This window comes from Trichosurus vulpecula, chromosome 4 (assembly GCF_011100635.1).
Source record: "Trichosurus vulpecula isolate mTriVul1 chromosome 4, mTriVul1.pri, whole genome shotgun sequence".
Classification (NCBI taxonomy): Eukaryota; Metazoa; Chordata; class Mammalia; order Diprotodontia; family Phalangeridae; genus Trichosurus; species Trichosurus vulpecula.
The window spans coordinates 127,405,105-127,422,879 of record NC_050576.1 but is presented as its reverse complement, the minus strand read 5'-3'; the positions used below and the strand labels follow the sequence as shown (position 1 = coordinate 127,422,879).

The 17,775-nt window shown below is 37.7% G+C and overlaps 1 protein-coding gene across 1 annotated transcript in view; it reads left to right on the top strand.

Moving 5' to 3' along the window:
• The window catches only part of TAF1A (TATA-box binding protein associated factor, RNA polymerase I subunit A), a 40,576-nt gene that overhangs the window by 12,939 nt on the left and 9,862 nt on the right, over positions 1 to 17,775 (top strand). The window contains exons 3-9 of the mRNA XM_036758072.1: positions 674 to 843; positions 2,569 to 2,682; positions 4,608 to 4,806; positions 8,612 to 8,742; positions 10,447 to 10,605; positions 13,457 to 13,523; positions 14,282 to 14,405. Coding sequence (XP_036613967.1) covers positions 674 to 843; positions 2,569 to 2,682; positions 4,608 to 4,806; positions 8,612 to 8,742; positions 10,447 to 10,605; positions 13,457 to 13,523; positions 14,282 to 14,405 — 964 coding nt within the window. The remainder of the gene's footprint in view (positions 1 to 673; positions 844 to 2,568; positions 2,683 to 4,607; positions 4,807 to 8,611; positions 8,743 to 10,446; positions 10,606 to 13,456; positions 13,524 to 14,281; positions 14,406 to 17,775) is intronic.

Below are 17,775 nucleotides of genomic sequence, written 5' to 3'. Positions count from 1 at the left end.
TCAGTTTCATCTTCTTAAGTTCAGTCCAATGTGCCCACAATGCCTCAGGATACAGTAGATTGCTTCTCTTTGGAGGGCTTTGGACAGAAAGCTGGATAACCAGTTGCTGAGGGTGTTTTCAGGATTGGGTTTAAGTAGATGATCCCTGAGGTTCTTTCCCATTCTGAAATTTGTGACTATAAAACAGGCCTTAGTCATCAACTTTGACAAGGAATTGAGGTAACCTACGTACTATACAGGCATACCCTTCCTAATGACAAGTATATTATTTTTTTTTCAAAGCATAATGTAATGACTAGGTCCTTACTGGAAGTCAGGAGAGCCAGTTCTAGTCCTATGCCTGGGAATTAACTGTCTCACTTCACCCCTGTGAAGCTCAATTTCCTCATCTGCAAAATGAGATGGGGGATAGGACAAGATCATCCTAGGTCTAACTTTTTTTTGATTCTGTGGCTGTGCCACAAAACCAGAATCTTATAAATGGGTAACTGGCCTAATTATGTTATACCAATGTTTCCAGACCTAAGAAGGGTATTCTTTTTTTAACATATTAATGATGTTATTATGAAATAATCTTGGTCAAAGCAACATTATTCAGGTAATAGTTATACTGTCAAATTTAGTTATTTCTTGTGCTCTGTGGTGACTGTCTGCTAAACTTTCTTTTTTAAAGTGAGTCATGGCCATAAGAGGACAAATTTTGCTGAGACGACAAGTATTTGTTTAAGTTTCATACAAGAAGCCGTGCTGAAGCACCAATGGCAGCAAGCCTCAGAGTTCCTGCAGTGTTATTTCCAGACCCTGGAGGACGTTAACAGCCAGAAACGGCATGTGGCCCCGGAGGCAAGTGAGCTGATGATGGGAATGGGAGAGAGCCTGAGGAGTTCTTCATCCTTGACCTCATTGATGAGTAATTTTCTCAGGACTCAAGATTTTTAATCGGGATGTCTTTGTTATATTTTCAAGAGTGTCTTAAATGGAAGCAGCTTCAGCTGAAGGTTGTGTGCATGGATGAGGGGAAGATTTATTTCCCTTTATATTTTCTGTGTTTCTAATGAGGTGGAATTTAAAAAGTGATAAGGTAGTTTGAATGCACAATTTTAAAATTTGCAAATCATTGTGATTACTCGTCATTTGATTTCATAGGTTCCTTCTTCCTTTGGCTATAGTTAATAAAAAAAGAATCAGTTATTTGTTTATTTGCAAGTTGAATCTGTGTCACCTTGAGGAAATTACTTCACCTCATTGGGCTGCGATTTCCATCTCTCTCAAAAAGAGTATTTGGACTAGAAAATCTCTAAAATTCTTTGATTCTATGGCTGTACCTTTTACATGTGAAATAAACACTAGTTTCTGAATTAGGAAGAATGAGCATTTCGGTCATGTCAGGTGAAAGGACACATATGGCAAACGTGGTGGGATTATTCTTGACTCTTTCCTCTACCTCTACCTTTATCCAGTCAGTTGTCAGATCCTAGCAATTCTACCTCAAATCTTTTTCTCCACCCAGGTAGCTCCCACCCTAGTTCCAGACCTTCATCTCCTCTTACCTGGCCCATTTCCGCAGTCCCCTAATTGGCTTCTAACCTCTTTTTCTCCAGTTTATTCCCCACATAACTGCCAAAATTCTCTTCCTAAAGTACATATCTGACTATGTCACTCTCCTTCTCTGGAAACTCAATTAAAATTTCATCTAGAACAAAACCCAAAAGCTCTTCAGTGTGGCATTTAAAACCCCTATAATTTGGCTATAGAGTGCTTTTCTAGGTTTATTATTGCATATCATTCCCTTCATGATTTTTATGTTTCATCCAAACCAGTGTTGAAGTGTCCCCTGGGTAAGACATTCTATTTCCTATCTGTGTGCTAAGCTGTCATCTATGGCTGAAAGGCATTTCCTCCTCACCTCTGCCTCTTAGAATCTTACCTTCCTATAAGGTTCAGCCATCTCTTTTGGGAAGTCTTTCCTGATCCCAGGAGTTGTCAATGCTTACTCTCTCCTCATACTATCATGTGTATCATGTATACATTTATCTATTTACATGGAACACGTAAATACAAGTGGGACAACCATTCATGCCCTGGGAAGGAGCTCAGAGTAGATCTCAAGTTTATGTTTTTTCCTAATAAGTTATTTAAATCAGTTTCAATTAAATCTTCCTTGAAGTGAACATTATATAGTTATATTAAATCAGAGAAAGAAAGGGGAAAAAAAGCCAAAGAAGCAAGCCCACCAGAAGGGACAACTCTTAATCCCAAATGTTGGTGGTAAGGGAATAATATAAAATTAGACTTAACTAAGTGAAAAGATTTCTTTTTGTCTTATGATACCTTTTGCTAATGACTTCCCAAATTAAAACATAGTTTACTTTTTATTTTCCACAAGCGCCATCCACTCTAGATGAAATTACTTATCCCAGCTTTTTGGTAATTTAATGCCTTGTGTAGTTTTTATTAAGTAAATAGTGGGGTTTAATAATAGTTTTTTTCAGGTAGAAATAAAAACTGGAAGGAATTTAACATTTTTATTCATATTCTTTTCCTCTTTACACTGCACTGACTTGACAGAACATTTGGAAACTGGGCAGTGCAATTTTATATCATCATCCTAAGAGCAATGTTGAAACCTTCAGTGCCTTTGCTGAGCGGATGAAAAATATTGGTGTCCAAAATTATTTAAAGGTAAGGAAGGATCTGTTTTGTACAATCATAGATTTAGAGTTAGAAGGGAGCTTAGAAACCATGTAGTACTAACCCCCTCATTTCACAGATGAAACTGAGGCTCACAGAGCAGAGGTTAAATGACTTAGCCAGGGTTCCACAACTAGCAAGTGTGAAAAACAGAATTTGAAGCTCTTTCTGACTTTTAAGTGCAGTTCTCTACCCACTGCACCATGCTGATAATTGGGTGGTGGGGAATTGATATCCCAGTGATGATGAAAAATTGATGAGAGGGGACAAGAAAGGGCAGTGGTACCCGTAAATGAATAAGGGGGTGTTTCATGACTCCTGGCTGTATAACATCTACCTACCCCATCGTTTCTTTAGTTCTCTACACTATCCTTTCATGTTCTCTGGCTTTTTCTGGCCCTTCAGTGTTTTCAAAAGGAAAATACTAAGATGCCTTTGTTTGAATTTCTCCCAGTTTTCCAGAGAAGGATCCCAAAGAGAGTGTGTACTATCGTTGTGGTTCTGTGATAATAAACTAAATTCTAAAATGTTTGCATATCATTTGAGCCTTTTTGTAACAAGTAAGCGTAATCAAGCAAAACAAATTTACACATTGGCTATACCTGAAAATGTATGTTTCATTGCGTACCTCCGGTCTATCGTCTCTCTGTCCAGAGTTAGGAAGCACATCTTATCATCTGAGTTCTCTGGTCATTGTGATTTCTTGCATTGATCGGACTTCCTAAGTTTTTCAAAGTTTGTTTTCTTTACATTGTAGTTGTCATCATATAAATTGTTGTCCTGGTTCTTTTCACTTCACTCTGTATCAGCTCATTCATGTTTTCCCAAGTTTCTCTTAGTCTGTTTCATTTGTCACTCTCAATAATATTAATAATATTCCGTCCCATTCATATACTATAATTTATTGAGCCATTCCCCAACTGTTGGGCACCCCCTCAATTCTAGTTTTTTTGCTACAACAAAAAATGCTGCTGTGATTTTTTTCCTATACTTGAGTCCTTTCTTGCTTCTTTTTATTTTGTTGGGGTGTACTTCATCATGATTGCGTTATGTATTCTCTTCCTCCTTCCTGGGATGCTTTCTCTCCCCCTCTCTTATCTCCTGAAATGCTCCTCACACATCAGAGGTTTTGCCTTTGCACTGAGCTCTGTCTTTGAGTCCCATAGCACTCAGTGTCTCTTTCTTGTACTTTAGCATTTACTCTTAGTCCTTCCTTCAGTGAAGACTTCCTCTGGCCCCTCACTCCAGTGTGGAGATGACCTGGGTTTGTGGAGCCTATACCAGCTACAACCTCTGACAGGGTCTGCCAGGCTAGAAAGCTTCAAGTATGGGCTTAGTAGCTAACTGATTGTCTGTTCTCTGTTTTACCAACTTAGCTATTTTTGGAGAGGTTCATTACAAGATGGCTGTAGGGTGATTAATTTTTCTGTCCCAGCAGCACTAAAAGATCGTCTGCTAAATTGCAAAGGGTTACAGTCTACGTCAGTGAATGGGAGTGCATATATCAAAAAGACTCTAGGTCCTTGAAGTAGTGAATTTATATCTCGTATTGTTCTCTCATGAACTTCAGTCTTGTCTTCTGACTAGATTTAAGTTTCTTGACATCAAGGATCATGTCTCAACCTCTTTGATATAATTTTTATAGTTCTTATGTCTCATTTTGGTCCAGTCTTGTGATTTCCTTGATGTAAGGAATTCCCAGGGAAGAGATTCCTCATCAAAGTAAATTCTGGAATTGCATGTTGCCTCAGAGGCACTGAGAGATTATACAACTTGCTGGGTCATACTGACTGTATGTATCAGATGTATGGCTTGGATCCATGTATTCCTGACTCTGAGGCCACTTTTCTATCCTCTGTTCTTCTCTGCCTCTCCTATTTGGAACCTGTGACCCAGGTTGTTTTTATCTTTTGCAGATCTCCTTACAACATGCATTATACCTTCTGCATAAGGGAATGGTTGAGGATGCTTACAGGAACCTAAACCAAGCAGAGAGCTGGAGATACGGTGAAATGTCTGCTTCCCAAGAAAAATTAGTTAAACTTATCCAGGCCTACAGAGGGCTTTTGGACTATTATACATGGTCTAAAAAGAGGACTGAACTGTCCAAATTTGGTGAGTGAATTTTAGGCTTTACCTTACGATATCTAGAAGTGAAAAAAAATGTTATGATTATATTGTTTATCTCTAGACTTTATTTGTATATTGCAAAGAAAGAAAATCTCCAACAAAGGAAATTTCATAATTTCTTTTGATACAGTTTTTAATGTTTCAAAACCCTTCTAGACAGGAAACTTCATGGGCCTCCATAAAATGGTCAGTTATTATATGGTCGTTGCTTTTTAAAAAATTCAACTGCCATTAATAGTTGGTTTGTCATTTACTTAGTAGTGACTTGTAGATGTGGATTGTCCTTTGTGCATGTTTGTAATGAAGTCCATTTTACTCATTTTGTAAGACTAATCTATGTAAATAATAGCATCAGGTAAATTCAAATCCAATTGATTCTCTTGTGAATCAACCCTTTCTACGCTACTGTACATTTTCTACAACTTCTGGCATGTGAAACATATCTCACTTCCTAACTTCCCTATTACTGATTGTCATACCCTTAGGCTTCTAGGTTTATATTCTTTGGAATTATTTCGATTTTAGTTTTGAATCCACATTGCCTCTCAGTCAGTTCTCATGACAATCATTTTCTTCAAAGCCTTCTGTTATTCTTGCTCTGCTAATCTTTAGCCCCTGAATAGCTCCTGCCATCTGATTTATCTACTGCTTCTGGGCTGCTAAGTGTCACTGAAGAAAGTAATGAAATCCAGCTGATTTCACCTACTGTAAATTTATGGCACATAACCACAGCTGAATCCTCATTGCTATTTGGAAGTCTTTCCATTGAATTCCTATTGATTCTGTATTTCTTTTTCCTGGAGTGACTTTTAACATTTTTCTTTTGTTCTCCAACTCCCAAGCATACCTCTCACAGTCAGAGCAAATGGCTTAATTTCTTACTGGGAGATAACAGCCACCTGACAGGAGCTCCTTCAACTCCAGACCCCAAATCTCAGAATTTCATAGTTGAAATGCATCTCATTGGCCATCTAACACAACCTACACCTGAAAAAGAATCCCCTGTACAGTATATTTGATAAGTAAATATCTATCCTTTGCTTCAGACCCTCCCCACTAGTGAATAAAGACCTGGTCTTTCTTAAGGCATCCTGTTGCACTTTTGGATAGCTCTGACTTTTAGGAAATTTTTCTTTATATCAAACCTAAATTTGTCTCTTTGCATCTTCTACCTGTTTCTCCTAGTTCTGCCCTCTGAGATCAAAGAGATTAAACCTGAACTCTCTTCCATATGACAGACTTTCACATACTTGGAAGAGAACATGCTCCTTCCCTCCCCCCACCTCCTTCCAACTCTTCTTCAGGCTAAATACTTCCCAGTTTTTTCAAGTGATCTTCATTTTGTTTACCCTCAAGATCTTTCACTATCCTATTTGTCTCCTAGATACTTTCCAGCTTATTAATGTTTTTTCCTAACCTGATGGCACCTCAGTTGAACATAATACTTCACATGTGGTCCTATGAAAGCATAGTACCTCAGGATTGTCACCTTCCTATTCCTGGAAGCTATGTCACACTACTGAGTCATTAAGTTTGTGGTCCATTAAAACCCACACATCTTTTAAAAATTAATATTTTCCCCTCTTCACATCTTCCTCCCCTCCTTCCTTTCTTAGAGCAAAGACTGTTCCATTTTGTCTTTGTAACCCCAGGGTCTCACACAGTGCCTTGCACATAGTAGGTACTTATTAAATCTTTGTGGTTAGCTTTTTGTCTCAGAGGAAAAAATCTGTTTCTGCTTCTCACTTAGGCTATTGTGCCCTTACCTTTGGGTCCTATCTCTTGCTAATTTTAATCCTCCTTTATGCATCTTCAGTCTTATGATTGCTGTGAATGCCTTCCAATTTGATTGGGTTTTGTCAGTTCTATAAAAAAAAAAAGATGCAAAAGGCCTCTATTTCCTCACCACTAACTCTGTTCTCCATGCCTTTGAATCTGCCTTCTGTTGCCACCATGCTATTGAAATTCTCTTTTCAAAGATCAGCAGGATACCTGTTCTAAATGGCCTTTAGTTTCTCCAGATCTAGTTTACTAGCCATGTAAGTTTGGGGGAGTTACTTTGCTAATCCTCAGTTAAATTATCTATAAAACGGGTGATATTTGCTCTGTCTACTTCACAGGGTATTAGAAAAGTATTTTGTAATTATTGAAATACTATGCAAATATGAGTAATTGTTTTTACTAGCCTAATTATTTGTGTTTGTGTCATATCTCCCTAGGTGACTTAGCTCCATAAGGGTAGGGCTTATATCCTTTTTAAACTTTTTATCTCCCTCAGTACTTAGCACAGTAGTCTCTTAATAAATGTTTGAATTTAGAGGTTTACATTCAGGAACCCTTCCCTAATTAATTACATAACCTCTACATTGCTTCCTCTATTTCACGTCCTCTACACATGCAGTTAATATTAAATGAATTAGGCATTGAGTTGTTGCCTTGTTTTGCTAGGTTGTTGCATATGTGCATGTTCAGTTCCCCCAGTTAGTGTATATAAAATTTTCAGAAACAGGGACTCTAGTAAAATGTTCTGCCCACAAAGCATTTGATGCCCAGGAAACGCTCAGTGACCTGTAAATGAACAGAATCAAATTTCAAGTCAATATTTCACTTTCTCCTTACCCTTTTCTGTAAAAAGACCAAGTAAATATTTGACAGCTGGAGAATATGGTCTTCAACACTAACCCCTTCCCTACCATAGATTCTACTAGCCTTTCCCTGAAGTTTGCTGAAGTGAAAAGTTAGCAAAATGTGTAGATAGCTTTTCAGATTTTATTTAGCTTCAAATGACTGTCTTAGAAAGGGTGATCAGAAAGTTTTTTATAATTCGCAAAGAAATAGAACACTTGACCATGTAAGTATCATCTAGTACTTGTTCCTGGCTTCTGTGGCCTTGAATCAGCCAGGTTCTGGAATCCCGCTTACTGCGTCATACCACCCTTCTTCATGCTGCTCACAGATTAATCTTCTTTCTGCACACCTCTGGTCATGTCAGTCCTTATAACCTTCCAATTGTTCCCTATTGCCTGCTAAAATCCAAATTTCTTAGTCCAGCATTTAAAGCCCTTCATTAGGGGATGCCAGCTTCTCTTTGTAGTTGTGGCCTATTGTACTTTATGCAGTACATTCTCAGCTTCAGTAAAGCTTTCACTACTCACCATGTGTGGTCTTGCTTGTTCTCACTACCCCCCATGCCTGAAATTTCCACCTTGTCTTCTTCCTCCTACTTGACCCTCCTTCCCAAATCTGCTTACGGAAATCTTGTTTTTCAAGGCCTAGGTCAAGTATCATTTCTTCTCTGAGCCTTCTCTAGTCCTCCCCCTGCCCAACTGAAAATAGCTTTTCCTTCCTCAAACCTGGACTAGCCTTTTGTGCTTAGTCCCCCTCTTAGGCACTCACTGTAATCTGTTTTGTATTTTATTTTGTTTCATATTTTGTATTTTAATTGTATGTACTTCATATCTCCCCTGCTGGATTGCAAACCCCATTAGCTTAGGGACAGTATCTTACCTCTTTGTCATCCTTGGTTAAATTTGTTATTTGATTGTTGACTCTATCCTAGTCAAAAGACATGTAAATCATCTCTTTTTGCATTTTCACTTGACTTCTTAGTCTGCTGGGTTTTTTTTTCCTTTCCATTGGCAAGTCTACACTGGCACTAGCTAAATTGGTTTCTGGTACTAGGAGACCCTTGTGTTCCTTTTTTGGGTGTATGGGGTGGTGATGTGTCCCTGATAGCTCTTGCTTCTGGGTGCCATTTATAAATAACTTTGAAAGTTCAATCTTTGGATAGATATGGACAGTTTTGCCACCAATGCAGCAGCCCAGGACATGCACAGCTACTTCCGACAGGCTTCAGTAAATCTTCATGAGATCATTAAAATCCCTGGAGTATGGGACCCTTTTGTAAAGAGTTATGTAGAGGTAAGCAGATGGCTCAGAGTTTAACTGGTTGTTCCTTCGCTGTTGTAAGTATATTCAAAAACTTTCCTTAGTCTTTAATATCCCAGAAGGAAGATTATACAAAAAATAATTGTTAGAGCATTGGGTCCTTGAATTTGTGTAATGTGTTCATTTTACTAATATTCTATGAATATTATATACCTACCATTAACTTATTTCACTGTTATCTTATTTATAAACAAATATTTAGAATGGCGTAGGATTCTTTTTTTCTCTTGGTTATCAAGACTCAAACAGTGGTGAAATTGTAAATACTGATTCATAGGAGCTTAGATTTAGAGCTGGAATGAAACCTAGAAAGAGTAATAGACTAAACTCCTCATTTTACTGATGAGGAAGCTGAGGCCCAGTTAAGTAACTTGCTGAGCAAGGATTTGAAATCCAGGTCCTTTGACTCCAAATCTAGCATGCTTTCTGCTGTAGTAGGACACATCCCAATTCTTCATTACTGTTAAGAGAACCTGAAAGAAAGTAGATTTTTAATACCTTGGAGATTGTAGCATTAGTTAAAAAAAAAAGTCTGAAAACAGGCTCACAGTAGAATGGTGAGTTACAGTGCATAAGAGAGTTATTATGTCAATACCATGAGATAGTTGTGGTTAATTTTCAACAGATCAATGCTGACCTTTCACCACTTAGTTGTTGATGTAGGGCTAGAGCACCATGGAGTCTTTCAAGTGCAAGAGGCTTGTATTCTTAAGGTACTTGGCAGAGAGGCCTGCAGATAGTGATAAATTGGGCAAGTTACTCATTGAATGCGAGAGTCCAGTGTCACCAATTCTGTTTTGGTAATAATGGCATTTGAAAAGCCATTGAGCAGTCATCTACACCCAACATAGTGGACAGTGAGCCAGTAACTTGGGTGGAAGGCTGGGCCCCTGAAAAAGAATGAAGATGCCTACAGTTCTCTCTTTTCAGTTTGCGAATGCAAGTTTTTGAACGTGAACATATTGCTTTGAAGCTCTTCGCTCCTTAAGGGAGCTGCTGGTGATGAAGTATGGGGCTTGGAATCAGTTCACATCCAGCCTCAGACACTTCCTAGTTATGTGACCCTGGGCAGGTCACAACCTCTTTTTGTCTCTAGTTTCCTCAATTTCAGATGGGGATGATAATGATAGCTCCTACCCTCTGGGGCTGTTGTGAGGATAAATGAAATAATATTTGTAAAAAGTGCTTGGCACGTAATTCAAACTTGTGAAAATCAATACTGAAAACTAAATATATTAAATAAATAAAAAATAATAATAAAATAGGAAAAAAAGTGTTGGCACAGTGCTATAGGTAGGTGCTATAAAAATTTTTATTCCCTCTCTTCCCCCTGCCGTTTAAGGGTTCCCACTGAAATTTTAGGGCCCTTTTGGAGTAGCTGTGTGCTCCAGCCTATTGTTAGTAGTTGTATGGGTGGTTACGGCTTTAGTATAACATTTGTCCTATCACAAAGAAACTTTTGCAGAGTAAAAGTCCATTGAAAGCAAAACTTGCAACATTTCTTGTTATCTGTACTGTATTCTGTTTCTGTATGTAACATGCCCAAATGAAACAAATATGTTGTGGTCATTTACTGAGTCAATAATGAGTTCTTTAGAAATCTTGTTAACTTTACTGTTGCAGACATGTCCTTAATGTTTCTGATTTAGTGTGTTGGTGACTTCCATTTCCTTATAGATGTTAGAATATTATGGAGATCAAGATGGAGCCCGGCAGGTGCTCACTGACTATGCCTATGATAACGACTTTCCATCAAATCCAAATGCTCACATCTACTTATACAAATTTCTGAAGAAAGAAAAGGCACCAGTAGATAAATTGATTAGTGTGCTTAAGGTATGATGTTTTAAAATTTCAACTAGATCTTAAATATTGATACAAATTCTTAAGTAGAAATTTTATTTTGCTTTTGCCAAATGATATAAATAAAAACTTGTATTCGCATTTGACTCAAAATATGACATTCTTAATTTAAAGACTTAAAATAGAAATGAAAGATAAATACTTCTTCTTCCATACCTCCCTCACAGTAAACACCTATAACTCTAACTCCTTTGATTGAGAGTAGGAACCTCAGTGTGGGGAGAAAAATTTCTGATGATAGCTGATGTAGTAGTAATTACAAAAGATCCCTTACTTATGTAGGCTCATCCTATATATGAATAACAACCAAGGAAATTTGTCTAGGCAATGGCTTCAAACACTTTCCTTTTCCTTCTAGTTTTTGCTGCTTAAAATTTCTCTTTTAATTTCCTTTCGCCTGTACCTGGATGGACCTCCACACCAACTCTGACCTCCATTTCTCTCCTTTCCCATTCTAGTCCAAGGAACCTATGTAGTTCCCTAAACTTGTGATTGCAAAGAAAAGGATTGAGTAAAACATTGGGGCTCTTATTGTTTTCTCCTCTGTACCAGAGCTTTAGCAATAGTCTGTAGACAGGAGTCCTGGTTCTCCCCCATCTCCTCTGTTTTTTTCCAAGACCTTCCCCACAAAGATCCTGTGCTGGCTCTTATGATAAAATGTTTAGGGTACTCATTGATTGAGTCTGTGTATATACCTAAGGACCCACCATTGTCACTTATAGACGCCTTTGTCTTTCCCTACAGTGCTGGGTTTATTCCAGAGTCCATGAACTTGTTTTTTAAAAAAAGATTTTGATAATTGTATTTAAATATAATTGGTTTCCTTTGTAATGTATACATTTTCTACATTTAAAATATTATTCTGAGGTGGGGTCCCAAAGGCTTCATCCGACTTCCAAAGATCAAGGTGCAGAAAAAGTTAATAACCCATATTATAGGGTCTAATAAGTGAAAATAGGCCATTGTAGGGAGATCAAAATATGGAACCTTTTGTCCTTTGCTATCTTTAGAAAAGTAGGATTAGTGACTTTGCTTCAGGAACAGGAGGTTTGTCATTGTCCTGGGGAGGAAAGAAATCGTATTTGAAACCAACAGAGAATAATTGTGGAAAGCCTATCTCTGGTGCTCTCAAAAGATAAGAAATAATGTTGTGGAGTCTGGATTGAGAAGGGGTCCCAAGGATTTTTAGTAACAGAAAGACTTGGTCCTTTTTTTACAAACAGTATTTTTAGTTTAGTTTTATTTAATTGATGTTTTCAAGTTCAATCCCCCTTTTAGTCTTCCCTTATTGTCATGCCTGGCACTTAGTTACTTTCTGTATCCTGAGTGTTGGTTCTAATAGCCACCTGGTGGCACCAAAAATCAACTTTTTAGAGGGTTCAAATGATCTCCTAGCAAGCTACATTTTTTATATTATTTATTTATTATTTAGTTTATTATTATCCCAAATCTGTGAGAGTAAGGTGACTGACTTCCTTAGCAACTGCTCAAATTATTAATGTGGTTCTTTAAAAAAAAATGCCCTTTCTGGTATGTGGCATGCTTCTTTTAACAGAAGCCAAACACAGAATTGACTGTTGTGATCTGAAAAGTTCCTTGAAAATGTGGGACCAAGACAATTATCTTAGCAAGGAAAAAAAAAGATGAAATAAGCATTTCTTGTATTAAGTATGTTGAAATGAGAAAAATGGTATTTTCACTTGAAATTCTAGTTTTTTATATGTAGTTTATAATACTACTATGTAGTTTAGATACATTTGAATATGTACCTATGTTGACATGGTGCTCTACAGTTTTCAAAGTGCTTTTATGTACGTTATTTATTTCTTATAACAATCCTGTGAAGTAAATGTGCAGAAATTTTTGTCTCCATTTAAAAACTGACCTTTCTGAGATTCAGTTTCTCTAAGTGATTTGCCAAAGGGCTAGTAAAAGATGTATATCTGTGTCAGAATAAATGAATGAACAAATGAATAAGCATTTATTAATAATATAATAATAGCATTTATATAGTGCTTTAAGGTTTTCAAAGTGCTTTACAAATATTACTTCATTCTGTCCTCACAACAATCCTGGGAAATAAGTGCTATTATTATCCCTATTTTATAGATGAGAAAAGTGAGCCACACAGAATTCAGGCCTTTCTGACCCCAGGTCCAGCCTCCACCTGCAGCACCACCCAGCTGCCTTTTAGTAAGCCCTTACTTTGTGCTGGACACTGCCCTGGCCCTCTTATTTGTGTTTGGGATTTTTCTCCACCAAACCAGGCTGCTTATGTTAAAGGCTGTTCTAATTCTTTCACAACATCTTGTATTTCTCAGCCAATTGTTTATTAAATGCTTAAGGGATCAAGTGACCTGGCAGAACCCTTTGTGCCTATGCTAAACTTCCCTCAAAGCAAGCCCTTACCTTCTGTCTTCTGGGAACTTTCATTCCAAGTGAACATTGCATAACTTCCTATAATCAATAACTGTTACAAATTAACCTAACTTAATTTTGTGTCCTGAAAGATTCTATTAATTGTTTTCATTGATACTGACTTTTTAAAAAAAGAAATGAGAAAATTATCGGGTAATTTTGGATGCCAACTGCATGATTCTGTTGGTAGAAAAGTCAAATTGGTTTATTATCTGCAGGAAAGATTTTTACAGTATTGTAAAGGACACATTGTGGAGCAGCCAAAATAGGATGGAAGTAAAATATCTTGAAGTTGTTTATTTTGTTTTTTGAAGAAGAGGGGGAAGATACTTCTTCGAAATGAGATAAAATCTTAGAAATAACCTGCTAATATGGTAATAACAATAAGCACCATTCTACTTTTCAGATTTTGCACCAGATTGTGCCTTCTCATAAGATTATGCTTGAATTTCACACGTTACTTAGAAAGTCAAGTAAGTTAAAATTTCAACGAACGGAATATCTTCCTTTGGGTAAACAAACTGCTGGGGTCAGAAAAGGCAAGTGAAGGAAATGTCTCCATAGTTATTTTCCAGTTTAAGTAACCTATCCATTATAATCACTGCAATACTCCATTTCAGTGGTTAAAAAGATGTACTTCTTAACGAAAGGAAATAAATTTCTTAAATCTTATCCAAACACAGCTGTTTCTGAGGCCTATACAAATCTGAAGACCTCCATTGAGTGGGAAGAAAGCCCGTCATCTGTTACCTGTATTGCATTATTGAGGAGCTTTGTCCTCTCTCATATTGTACTTGCCTCTTGACCATTTCAGAATGAGTAGGGAAAGGAAATGAAGCTCTGGGCAGCTCAGGAAAAATGTTTAGAGAGGAGGAGGTTGGCACACTTGACTTATGCTGAGACTTCAGAGCTACTCATTTGTAATTATCCATATTTTTTTTACTCTGGCAGCATTATGCTCTCCTTTCAGTATTATTGTAGTAGTAATTTTGCTTTGAGTTCTTTTTCAGTAATGAGAATTTATAGGTGTCCAATCCACAGCCCTACTAGAAGCAAACTAACTGTTTCAGTTACCCAAGCACATCACAGGCTATGCTTAGTACAATGCATTCTTCAAACCTGTGAGCCAGACCAGAATATTTAGTAGTCAGCAGTAACCCAAAGACTATAATTTTTGAGCCTCTCTCAATTCAATGCTGTACATTAACCTGACCTTGTATTACCATTGCAGAGAAAGAAGAACACCATAAACTGGGGTTAGAAGTTCTATTTGCAGTCTTAGATATTTCTGGTTGCACTGAAAACATAACTGCTTGGAGGTACTTGGCAAGGTACCTGAAAAAAATAATGATGGAGTAAGTATGAAGCATCTTACATAGCTGAGACAGTGGAAACTAAATGGCCCAGGATTCTGGCCAGACCCAATGATGCAGAAAGAATGAGAGGATCTGTATCTTGTCAGTTTTAACAGGCTCTCATTTCTTGTTTTTTGGAGTAGTAGTTTATTTTTTCCCAGTTAAATGTTAAAACAATCTTTTACTTTCATTTTTACAAGATTTTGAGTTCCAAATTTTTCTCCCTCCTTCCCTCTCCTCCTCTTTTTTTAAAATGGTAGGCAATTTGATATAGGTTATACATGTGCTATCATGTAAAAACATATTTCCATATTAGAGTTGTGAAAGAAGACGTAGATCAAAAGGAAAAAAACTATGAAAAAAAAAAAGTAAGTGAAAAAGTATGTTCCAATTTTCATTCAGAGTCCTTCATCTGGATGTAGATAACATTTTCCTTTGTGAGTTTTTTGAACTCGTCTTGGATCTTTGTGTTGCTAAGAAGAGCTGAGTCGTTCAGAGTTGATCATCACACAATGTTGCTGATTATGTGTGCAGTGTTTCCTGGTTCTGCTCATTTCATTTTGCATCAGTTTATACAAATCTTTCCAGGTTTTTCTAAAATATGCCTGTTCATCACTTCTTATTGCACAGTAGTATTCCATTACATTCATATACCACAGCCATTCCCCAGATGATGGGCATCCCCTTAGTTTCTAATATTTGCCACCACAAATAGGGCTGCTATAAATATTTTTGCACATGTAGGTCCTTTTACCTTTTTAATGATCTCTTTGGGATACACACCTAGTAGTGGTATTGCTGCATCAAAGGGTACGCACAGTTTGGTTGCCCTTTGGGCATAGTTCCACATTTTTCTCTGCAATGATTAGATCATTTCGCAACTCCACCAACAGTGCATTAATGTCTCAGATTTCCTACACCCTCTCCAACATTTATAATTTTCCTTTTTTGTCATATTAGCCAATCTGATAGGTATGAGGTGGTACCTCAGAGTTGTTTTCATTTGCATTTCTCTAATCAAAAGTGATTTAGAGCACTTCTTGGTATGCCTATAGATAGCTTTGATTTGATCTGAAAACTGCGTGTTCATATACTTTGACCATTTATCAACAGGGGATATATCAACAGGGGATATAAGGATATATCAATATATCCTTATAAATTTGAGTCAGTTCTCTATATATTTGAGAAATGAGGCCTTTATCAAGATACTTGTTGTAAAGATTGTTTCTTAGCTGTCTGCTTCTAATCTTGGTTGCACTGGTTTGTTTATGTAAAAGCTTTTTAATTTAATATAATCAAAATGATCTCTTTGACATTTCATAATGCTCTCTACTTCTTGTTTGGTCATTGTCTATGGCACATTTTAGCTAAATGTATTTTCCTTCCTTATCTCTTTTAATTGTCTATTTTTGCTGTTGCTTTGTCTGATATCAGGATTGCTACCCCTGCTTTTTTTTTTTAACTTTAGCTGAAACATAATAGATTCTACTCCAGCCCCTTACCTTTACCCTGTGTGTGTCTCTTTGCTTCAAGTGTATTTCTTGTAAACAGTATATTGTAGGATTCTGGTTTTTGATCCACTCTGCTATCTGCTTCTGTTTTATGGGAGAGTTCATCCCATTCACATTCACAGTTATGATTACTAACTGTGTATTTCCCTCCATTCTATTTTTCTTCCTGTTTGTCCTCTCTCTTTTCACCATTTACCTCCTTGACAGTGTTTTTCTTCTGTCTCCTGCTTCCCCCCATCTGCCTTCTCTTCTGTCGGTGCCCAGCCCTCCTTTACTTAATATTCTCCCTCTTACTTTCCTACTGGGCAAGATAGATTTCTGTATTCAACTGGTTGTGTATATTATTCCCTCATTGAGCCAATACTGATGAGACTGGGCATCAAGTGATGCCCACCACCCACCCTCTCATCTTTCCCTACACTGTAATAGATTTCTCATGCCTCTTCATGTGAAATAATTTACCTCATTCTACCTTCCCCTTCCTACTGCATGCACCCAATGTACTCCTCTTATTCATCCCTTAATTATTTTTTATGTCATTCCCTCAAATTCACCTTATACCCGTACCTTCTGTCTATGTATATTCCTTCTAGCTATACTATTAGTGGTATAATTTTCCATAAGCCCTCATGACTGACAGTATCAAAGGCTTTGGTCAGATCTACAAACATTGTGTACAGACCACTTTTCTGCTCCTGGCATTTCTCCTGGAGTTGTTGAGTAGCAAACACCATATTTACTGTTCATCAGCCCTGACTTTCAAGAACACGACCATCTTCCAGATAAAGGATCAGCTTATTAAGGAGGAGGACTCTGGCAAGAATCTTGTCAGCAATGACTAAGAGAGAGGACCCCCCCCACCGTGACTGTTACAGAACAATCTATTTCCTTTATCTTAATAGAGATGGACAATGGAGACATCCTTGAACTCCTGGAGGATAACCTCCTCTTCATATGCCTGGAAAATTTCAATCAACTTGTGGTTGCTCAGAGAAGTTCATTAGCACTGTACATCAATTTCATGATGACACGCTTGCCTGGATTCTGGATAATGGACAATACTCTCATGCTTTCCCAGTCACCAGCGGAGTGAAACAGGCTGTGTGCTTGCTCCCATGCTTTTTAGTATAATGTTTTCAGTCATGTTGTCAAATACTGTCAACAAGGATGAACACAGCGTCAAGGTGAGCTACTGCACTGATGGTAAATTCTTCAACTTGAAAAGGCTACAAGCCAAGACCAAGGTGAAGGGAGTGTTGGTGCATGATTTTCTGTTTGCAGATGATTGTTCACTCAGTGTAGCTTCTGAAGCTGAGAGGCAACAAATTATGAATCGATTCTCTGCTGCTTATGCTAATTTTGGCCTAACAGTTAACACCAAGGAGACACAGGTGCTTCATCAACCACTACCACACCAGCCATACGTGGAGCCATTGTTTACAGCAAATGGAGAAGTTTTGAATGCTGTAGATAAGTTCACTTACCTTGGTAGTATACTTTCCAGGGATGTACACGTTGATAGTGAGGTTGACCCACGCATTGCCAGAGCTAGCTCAGTGTTTGGGAGGCTCCAAAGGAAAGTATGGGAGAGAAGAGGTATCAGACTGATTACCAAACTGAAGATCTACAGAGCTGTGGTGCCAACCTCATTGCTGTATGCCTGTGAAACCTGGACAGTATTACCAGTGCTATGCCAGGAAAATGAATTGCTTCCATTTGAATTGTCTTAGGAAGATTCTGAAGATCATCTGGCAGGATAAGGTACCAGACACTGAGGTCCTTACTCAAACTAAACTGCCAGGCATTCGAACTCTGCTTCAGAGAGCGCAACTCCCATGGACTGGCCAAGTTGCTTG